Source organism: Trichosurus vulpecula, chromosome 4 (assembly GCF_011100635.1).
Source record: "Trichosurus vulpecula isolate mTriVul1 chromosome 4, mTriVul1.pri, whole genome shotgun sequence".
NCBI classification, from domain to species: Eukaryota; Metazoa; Chordata; class Mammalia; order Diprotodontia; family Phalangeridae; genus Trichosurus; species Trichosurus vulpecula.
Genome location: NC_050576.1, coordinates 155,891,298 through 155,901,330, shown reverse-complemented (window position 1 = coordinate 155,901,330; position 10,033 = coordinate 155,891,298). Strand labels below are relative to the sequence as shown.

Sequence of the window (10,033 nt, the reverse complement as noted above, 5' to 3'; positions counted from 1 at the left end):
GCTCTCAGAATCACTATGAAAAGGAGAAAAAAGACTAAAAGGGCAAACAGATCCACCTATTCATCCCCAATGGATGAGATAAAGTCAAAGTCCCAAATAAAGACCTCAAGTTCACAAAGTTGTTTGGGAAGCTTCCCGAGCAATTCTTTACAATGTAAAGGGTTTTGGTTTTTGAAATACTGAAGTCATATCCTGATATTCTTACCTTCCCTACTAAAACAAAACAAAATGGACAGACAAAAATTTCCTCCTTTAAAAAGGAAAAAAAATTAGTAAAACTCATTGGCATAATTGATTGATAGCATATGCAAGGTTTCACACCCATAGTTGGCCACTTTTTGGGGGATTACTTCAACTTTTGTCCTGTGCAATCAAGATTCATCATTGCTTTTAATCTGAGTCTAGTTGCTTTTTATTGTTTTTTTTTTCATTGACAATGCTGTCAATATCAGTGTATTATTCCCTTTACTATGCACTGTAGTTCTGTAGTATTTAATTTCTGTTGTCTTTGTCCCCCGAGAACTCTGTGGCTGTGGGATGGCTTTCATGTCTCCAGGAAAGGGCTGAAAAGCCTATTTTAATTGTGGAAGCTTCTTAACTTATGCTTGGCTAACTCCTATTACCCTGAGAGCCCCAGTGATTCCAAATCTTGTTTCTATTCTCACAAATATTCCTCACAATATGAAAGCAAATTCTGTTATTGTCTTGTGTGCTGCTGCTGCTGCTGCTGCTGTATGTGTGTGTGTGTGTGTGTGTGTGTGTGTGTGTGTGTGTGTGTGTGTGCCCATGTGTTGAACTTTAGGTAGACCCCAAATCACAGAACCTTTACTTAGAAGGATCAGCAATACACTTGGATTAGGCTGCCTCAGGGTCATGGTGAATCTCCCACTCTATTCACAGAAGCTTTTGTCAAGGACCTACAAGATATGCAGCCACCCAGGGATCTGCCCTAATTCACTATATTGATGACTTACTGCTTGCTTCCCTCTTACAAGGAGCCCGTGAGGAAGAGAATATTTTCTTCCTATGCTGTCTCTATGAAAAGGGTCATAGAACCTCCCCTTTAAAGTTATAGTTTGCCCCTCCCATAGTGTGGTATCAGACCCAGGTGTTAGGTCCTTGACAAATGATAGGATGTAGGCAAGAGAAACGATTACTAAATAACAAATTCTTGGGGAGATCTCTGACCTTGTTCAAAAATTTACCCCACCTAGACCATCTTATCTAGGTGGAGTTGTTGCCCCACCCAACCAGGAAAACCTTACAAAGAGATTCTAGTACTGTGCAATCCTGCCCTTTGTATTTTAGTCAGCCAGGTCTGAGTAGAAGTGGACCCCCTTTTGTCTAGATTGCCCTACGTTGGGGTAGTCTGGATTAGAGATAAATTTCTTTGTCTGTGATCAGTCACCTCTCTCAGCCCCTCATTGGAATAAGCCCACTTCTCATTATAATATTTATTTTTCTCATTAATTGTTAACCAATCAGAGTTGATTACTACCCTCAGGAACACCCACACTTCCAAGGGTGTTAAGTGGATTCCAAGAGAGGTCTTTGGCATTCGAGAGTGCCACTGACCCCTTTTATTAATTATCTACTAGCATAATTAATAAAATAATTAATTACCCAGAAATTTTGTCTCTTGAACTTTTTATATGTCACACAGGGTATCCTTCAAGTGCCATTACCAAAAACAAAGCACCAGATACATGTCCTGTTGGGGACTGTGGGATACTGCTGCCACTGGATTCCAGCACTAAGGAAACTCACCAAGCAACTAGTTGCTTATGTGGTTAAAGAGGCCCTGAGTCCTTCACACCCTCAGAGACCTTGAAGGAAATGGTTAAGCAAGTGAAGTGGGTGATAGCCTCCCCACAATCTCTGGGACTGCCTGCTTATGACAACCCTCTTTTCCTTTTTGTACATGAACAGAGAAGAATTGCACTGGAAGTTCTCACCTAGAGGGGCTCCATCATAGGGCCCTTAGTTACTACTGTTGCCGACTTGATCCTGTTATGCAAGGTGCTGTGGGGTGCCTTGGGCTCTCATGACCGCTGTTGAGCTCCAAAAAGGACCCAACCCCTCATTCTGGCCAGGCATTGGCTGTCTATACACCTTATAGTATTGCTGCCATTTTACTCCAATCTAAGGCTCAAGTTTTTTAGTGGTTGCATGTGAGGTAAACCTTTTGTCTGATCCTAACCTTTCCCTGTAGCACTATAATATCTGAAAGCCAGCCACTCTTCTTCTTGAAAAGACCATGAAGTGCCACATGACTGCCTTGAGGTAACTGAAGCTACAGAGAGACCACAGCCTGACCCCTCAGATGTTCCTTTGGAGAAATATGATCTTACATTGTTCACAGATGGCTTCTCCTTTTATGAAAATGGGGTATGAGTGACTATGGGAGTGATTGTGTCTCCCCCCACCCAAGTTGTTGAGTGGGAAACTATACTGCGTAATGCATTGGAGGCACAGGGAGTTGAGTTGGTGGTGTTGACCAAGGCATACTGGCTGACCCTGGGACTCTAAGTGGACATTTACACTGATTCCAAATATACCTTTGGGGTCTGCAACACCACTGGTGTCTTGTGGAAACAGCATAGCTTCATCCCTGCAAATGGTAAATCAATAGCTCATGCCTCACTTATTGATCAATTCCTTTAAGCTATCTTGCTCCCAGAGGCCATCTCTGTGATGCATTTCCTGGCCCATACCAGAGGGTGGTCATTTTTGCAAGTTGGCAACTGTTTGTAGATGAGATGGCCAAATGGGCTGCAGCCCTCAAGAGCTGCCAAAAATACTGTCTGTTAAGCTGTCTGTATGCTGTCTGCTAGTACACCAAATGGCTATTCTTTCTTAGCCATGGAGGCTGAAATCAACATCTTGGTGACCAGACCTAAAATCATTCTACAAGACAGAATGTGGGTTGTGCCAGGTGGGAGCCTGATTGTGCCTAAATGATTAGTGCACCTCCTGTGTCAGCAACTCCATGTCCTGGGACATATGGGAACCCAGGCTCTTTTACTGCAAGTTTGCTGATCATGGTTTGAGCCTGGTGTTGATGCAGAGGCCCATCGTATGATCTCTAGCTGCCTTTCTTGTCAACCATTCAACTCCTTGAGGAAAAAAACCATGACAAAAGGGGGAGAAAGTGGGTGACCCTACCATTTAAACACCTGCAGACTAACTTTATTGAATTGCCAGTCTATAGGTTACAAATATGTGTTGCTATGCAGAGAACAATTGAGCCATTGAATAGAGACATTTCCGGTGACAACATGCTGCGGCAAAGACAGTATCAAGGTGTCTGATCCAGGACGTAATACTAAGATCTGGTCTTGACTCAGACCAGGGGCCACACTTTACTGCAGAAATAACTAAGCAACTCTCCAAATGATTTGGGAACCTGCATACTCCTTATCATTCACACAATCATCAGGGGAAGTTGAATGGTTAAATAGGGAAGGTAAGACCCTTTTGGAAACTTATGCCAGGAAACACAGTTAAAATGTTTTCAGGTACTTCCCTTGTATTGTTCTGGTAGGTAGGATTATGGATTGTCACCTTTTGAAATTCTGTTCAGTAGATGACCTCCTACTACTTGGAGGCTGGACCCTCAGAGCCTGAGGCTGGCCACAGGTAATGAAAGACTGATAAGATATGTGATCTCAGTCCAGTTCACAGATCTGGAAGGAGGCCTTGATGATGAGCCTTGACATCTATTTTGCCTTTGGAAAAGCAGATGTATTCATTTGAGTGAAGAGACAATGTGTGAATCCACAACATCAGGAAGACATCTACTCTCCAGCCCTCTTGGAATGGGCCTTTCCAGATCCTGCTGACCACACATACCGCCATCAAGGGTGCCAAGGGGATAACCTGGATACATCACTACCATCTGAAGCCTGCTGTGATTGACCTCAACCTAACAGAAGAAGCAACCTCTGATCAGCCCCTGGACCCAGTTAAACTGGGAAGAAACCCCAACAACAATCAGTGGTCCTTGGTCACCTGTGTGTTTGATTCTGATAATTAGGACCTAATACGTCATCTGCAATCTACCATGTATTTGTTTTCCTCACTTTATGCCATGCTTTGTGCCCTAGCAGATGGGGGAGCAGGATACTCAACACTTACGTATGTGTAATCCAAAAATGCCAGCCATGACTTTAACTGGACCAGCTGCTGGATACATGCACATGTCCCCTTGGCCTTGAGGGAAGGGATACCCCTCTTGGGCATGGGGTCAGATTGAGCGGGAGATAATTCTTGTGAGGACTTCACAGAGAGAGAAAATATAAGAATTATTTGGCTTTCTGATCTCTCATGGCTGGAATATGTTTGTGGATCTTTTCAGGTGTTTTGTGATGGGGATTGTATGTTGCTCATGTTTACAGTGTCTCCCCCAGTGTAAGGCACTACTCTCAAGGCCTACCCTGTATTACAGGCAGCCCAGATTAAGATGATGCAGTTAAAGACAGAGGAATGATGTAGGTCCAATTATAGTGCTGCATCACCAATCAACATACTTCTGCTCTTATATAGAAGTTGTTTACTCCAGTCTATAAAAACCAGCTCAGTTCGTAATGGGTCTGGCTGCACTCTAACTGCTTGCTGCCTTGGTGTGCTAATAAAATACTTTCTCCTTCTTTTCCTGAGTTTGCCTCATTGACCAGTATGAGGCCTGAACCAATATTTCTTTTAACAGGCTGAAGTCTTCCTGCCATCAAACGTCCACTCCTGGGAAGAGAATAAGCTTCTCTGTCTCTAGATCACAGCCTCATTGGCAGAGGTCCCAAGAAGTTTGGTAGAAGATGAGTAAGAATTTTCCATCTGTACAGGAGGAGAGGACAAAAGGCATGTTAATATTAAGCTGGAGTCAGGGAACTACAAAATCATAGAAAGCAGGCAAGAGCTGGCCAGGTATCAGTTTTAGTCTTAGGGTGTTTCTCCCTCCAAAAAAGGGACCTAATATCCTATCCTAAGATAATGAAGATTTGCAAGTCCCCTTCTGGATCCCATAGGACTTGGCTAGTCAAGGCCCCTAAAGGGACTGCTAGGGATTATTCCTTAAAACAGAACAGAAGGAGAAAGATGGGGGAGGTGGAGAGTAGTAGGTGATCTTGCACCTGAGATGAAGTGCCAGGTTCGAGGTTCCTGCATTCCCAGTCTCTCCTATTGCCACTATCTTGAGACGAAGGGAGAGGGGAGGGAATTCTCTTTGCCCTCCTCTTATAATTTCAAGTGTGATGCCATTGGGAGACCTTCAAGTGAGCAGTAGCAGCAGCAACACACTCACACTGGTCATTTAGTGGGTAACAAAACTATAAGCATAATTGATAACTGTGTACCACGCACCAGTGGTGGGATTCAGCCTGTACACACTGGTTCAGCAGAACAGATACCTAATTTTACATTGGGTTCGATGAACCAGTTGTTAAAATGGCACTTATAATTAGGATTCTCTCTAAGGCAGGCACCTGAGCAGCCGCCCAATGTGGAAATCACAAATTTGTGTTCCTTACTCATTTTTAAAATTCATCTGTGCAACAGTATTTTCTAAGCACCCATAGTAATGTTCATTCCATCCATAGGTGAAAAAAATTGAAGGGAACTATGCTTGTAATATTCATTTATTCATTTCTCAAAACTCATTATATCTTTGATGAAATACTACATTTTAATTCTCTCATTTTTGTTACTTCAGTAAACAAACATATAACATAAAGAGAAAAAGTGCCAAACAACCAGGGGGTGACAAGCTGTCATTTGTTTCTGCTTTGTGTTATGCTCCAAATTCCCCTGAGATATTATGAGTGCACTGGTGTTCCCTGACTGGTGAAACCAATAGGAAGTTGGGACATAATGAACCAATAGAAATACAGATTTCAAGGGTTATCTTATGGCCCATTTCGGAAGCCATGAAAGTAGAAGGAAAAAAAAGAGTTAGAATAGGTAGAATGAGTTTTGTTTCTGCATATGTTCCAATATTGGCAGCTGTGGTCATGTGGCTGCCTTTGTTCCATAAGGATACATTTTGGTCAGGTATTATTTAATATTTTTTCATTAATATTTTAAAACTCTTTCTTATAATCTAGTTTTGTGTACCTCTTTTATTGTTCTTATTTCAGTATTAAATGCATGAAATATTAAACTACCTTTTGGCATATCTTTTCATATACTTAAAATGGTCTTTAGGGCAGAGAACTGGTTGTTAATTTATTTGACTCCCACCACTGCCATGAAACTATGCTAAATGCTAGGAATACAAAGAAAGGAAAAAAACAATCCCTATTCTCTAGGATCTTACAATCTAAAGTAGGGGAGGACAACTTGCAAATAACTGTGTACAAATAAGACATGGACAACATAAGTGGGAGGTAATTTCAGAGGGAAGGCACTAGTGTTAAGAAAGAATGGGAAAAACTACTTGTAAAAGTGAGTTTTAGCAGAGACTTGAAGGAAGCCAGGAGGTAGAGATGAGGTGGGAGAATATTCCACATGTAGAGGACAGCCTGTGACAATCCATGAATTCAGGAAATGGAATGTTGTATGAGGGAGGTCAGTGTCACTGGATTGTAAAGTACAATGGAGGAAAATAAGATCTAAGACCAGAAAGGTAGGAAAGGACAAGCTTATGAAGGTCTTTAAAAGCCAGATTTTATATTGAGCCACTTGTGTTTATTGAATAGGGAAATGACATAAGATTCCACCACATGTAAGATTCTACCACATGTGACAATAGGGAACAGAATCTCAGGTATGGATGTGTAGCTAGCTGGGCGTGGGTGTGTGTTTGTGGAGTTTTATGTGTCTAGAGAGTTTCTTGTCAAAGGCTACTGAAGCAACTTTTAGAGCAGGGAAGAAGTCACAGTTGCATTCAAGATCTGGCCTATGGGTACTAAACTGGAGTTGCCCCTAGGGACACACAGAGAGTATGCAGGTGGAACCACGACAGTCCTCTTGTGTGATGAAGACCCCAGACAGAAGGACCTTAGAACCCTCTGGGCCAACCTGAGAGGAGGCAAGAAATCCAAAATGAAATCAAACTGGAAAGATAGTTACCTTTTTGGGCTTTTGCACTGTGTAATAAATTGTATTTAAGGCTTCTTCTTCCTTCTGAGGTTTGGAGACAATTACCTGTAAAATATTATCATGAGTCCCAGTCCTCAGGGTAACCCGAAACACCAGCCCATACTTTTCCCTTATCTCTTTCCTTGGCCCTTCCCAGGCCTCACTATGATCAAAAAGACCCTCCAGACCTCAAATCAAGGCTCAGTTCTACCCAATGCATGGCCTCAGTGCAGGGGCAAGGTTTGGAGCACCGGGAAGGGCAGGATTTTTTATTCCATATAAAAGAGCCAATACATGGTCAAACCCTCTAGCTCACATCCTTCTCATCCTGGTCCCCAACAGAGAGAGATCAAGCCAAGCTTACCTTGGGCACGCTAATTTCATCATAGACTCGGTTCTCTGCAGGTGGCAGAAAGTCCTTTGGAGTCCTGATCTGGGAAGTGAGTTGTGAATCAGCACCTACAATATAACAAATTCACAGATTCATAGCATGTTAGAGCCTGGTAGGTAGGAACCTTAGAGATAGTCCAATGTCCCCTCACTTTCTACAGGTTGGGGAATGGATGCCCAGTAAAGGAAGATGATTTCTCCAAGGAAGAGGGTTGAGTTTCCCAGTGAGTAAGAGCATACTGAGCAGTGAGTCTGATTGGATTAAGCCATTTCCCACACTCTTACGCTAATAGAGGGAACCCTGACACTCACAAAAGAGATGAAGCTAGGGGATAGAGGAACTCTATCTACAACTCTGGGAGCTATAGAGATTTTAATGGGTACCCCAGAGTGACCTCTTGTTTTAGGAGGAGCACAGAATCATTGGGGTGAGTGTGGGACTATAATTTTCTGACCTTTATCACCAATAAAGTCAGACACTTAGCCGATAGTCCCCCCAGTGGTCAAATTAATAACACTTTTATTTACTGAAATAATACTTAAAAAGTATTTTATTACTAATAGTCTTATGACTTAGGCAGTGTATTAATGTCCACATTTTAGAGATGAGAAAACTGAGGTCTAGAGAAGTACTATAACTTGCCTATGGTCAGTTATTAAATGCCAGAGCTGGAGTTCAAACCCAGGATTCTTGACTCCAAGTCCAGAAATCCTTCCACTATAGTATACCATACTACATTGACATTTGTGAATCTTTTTTCGTGTTGTTGTTTTGTTGATTTCTGGTGTCCAACTTGGTGTAACCCATTTGGAGTTTACCTAGCAAAGATACTGGAGTCATTTGCCATTTCCTTCTCCAGCTCATTTAACAGATGAGGAAATTGAGGCAAACAGAGTCAAGTGACTTGCCCAGGTTCACACAGTTAGTAAGTATTTGAGGCCACATTTAAACTCAGGTCCTCCTAGCTCCAGGACTAGCGCTTTATCTACTGTACCACCTAGCTGTCCTCTTTTTTCTTGGGGCAGGTCATAGGGGATATTTTCAGAGTTGATTTTGATTAGAGTTGGTAGCACTATAGGGTCTTAATAATCAAAATATCCTCACCACATCCCTGTTAGGCAGGTTGTACTAGTATTATTATCCTTATTTCATGTAGAAGAAATCTGAGGCTAGAGGTCAACACAGGGAAGCAAATCTGACCTAAGGGTCTGTCCTCTGACATAAAGGATTTGGTTCAATATTTTCTGGAGTGGGGGTCATTTCTCTACCTGATAATATATATATATATATATATATATATATATATATATACATATATATATATATATATATCTTGTTTTGCCCCCATCCCCTTTCCCCTAGGAATATCATAATTTGGCTCATCACCCTCAAAAACCTTCAGCCCCACTGCCTGTACCAGGCTAAATACAAACATTAAACATAGAAAAGATTTAAGTCACATAGGAAGACTGTAAACATTTATATTTGAATTCTTAGCACTAAAATTGGTAAGAATTTTTTCAGGAAGTTCTATTTTTCTGTCTAGAAGTTTGGCCACAGTCCTTGAAAGCTTGTAGCACTAGTCCATGAAGACTTTTTTCTTTTGTGACATAATTTTGGGTCACAAGATTGGATAATAACAATAACATTAATAAAGCACCTACTATGTGCCAGGCACTGTGCTGAGTGCTCTATAATTATTATCTCATTCAATCCTCACAGCAATCCTGGGAGTTAGGTGCTATTATTTCCCTACTTTATGGAGGAGGAAACTGAGGCAGAGATGTTAAGTGACTTGCCCAGGATGACACAGCTAGTAAGCATCTGAGGCTGGATTTGAACTCAACCTTTCTTGACCCCAAGCCCTGTGCTCTAACCCAGGCCCCCGAGGTCCTCCAATGTGGCACTTTGACTGAATCCAAACTTTACAGAACAGAAATTTGGATTCCTCGAGGGCCACGCAAGGCCTTGAGGCTGCAGGTTCCCCACCCCTGCTTCTAACCATTGCATCACCTAGCTGCCCACCTAACTAATCAGTGCTTCAAAAAAAATCATAGAATGTTGGAGTTTGGAAAGGACCTCAGAGGCCATCTAGCTTAGTCCATGTCTGAACAAGCTGATCATCTGAAATCTCATCATCTTGGCAATTGATTGACTCAGCATCCATACTTAACTCTTCCTTGGGACTGAAGTTGCCTCTCCCTTCTTATTGGAGCGCTGGGGGTGAGGTAGAGCAATAAATGATTTCCAAAGCTAACCCTTTTTAGAAAGGGCTCAGAATTTTCTAGCTAACTTCCTTTCCCATCAGCTGCTCTGCTTGGTCTTGACTCCATGAATATCATGTACATCATCATGTTACTCTATCAGGCTCCTGGAATCTCTCTCCTTTTCAGTTTCCTTTTATGTATTATCTTTCCCCATTAGATTATAAACTCCCTAAGGGCAGGAACTTTCTTTTCTTATTTGTATCCCCAGTGCCTGTGGACAGCTAGGTGGGCACAGTGGAGAGAGCACCAGGCTTGGAATCAGAAAGACTCATCTTCTTAAGTTCAAATACGGCCTCAGGCA

The 10,033-nt window shown here is 42.1% G+C and overlaps 1 protein-coding gene across 2 annotated transcripts in view; it reads right to left on the bottom strand.

Annotated features, from left to right (window-relative positions):
* Positions 1–3,053: 3,053 nt before the first annotated feature.
* LOC118849049 (SLAM family member 5-like) overlaps positions 3,054–10,033 on the bottom strand; it is a 41,583-nt gene continuing 34,603 nt past the window's right edge. For both annotated transcript variants that reach the window (XM_036758131.1, XM_036758130.1), the window contains 3 exons: positions 7,439–7,533; positions 7,066–7,140; positions 3,054–4,833 (listed from right to left, as the gene is read on the bottom strand). In XM_036758131.1, coding sequence (XP_036614026.1) covers positions 4,768–4,833; positions 7,066–7,140; positions 7,439–7,533 — 236 coding nt within the window. In that variant the 3' untranslated portion in view covers positions 3,054–4,767. The remainder of the gene's footprint in view (positions 4,834–7,065; positions 7,141–7,438; positions 7,534–10,033) is intronic.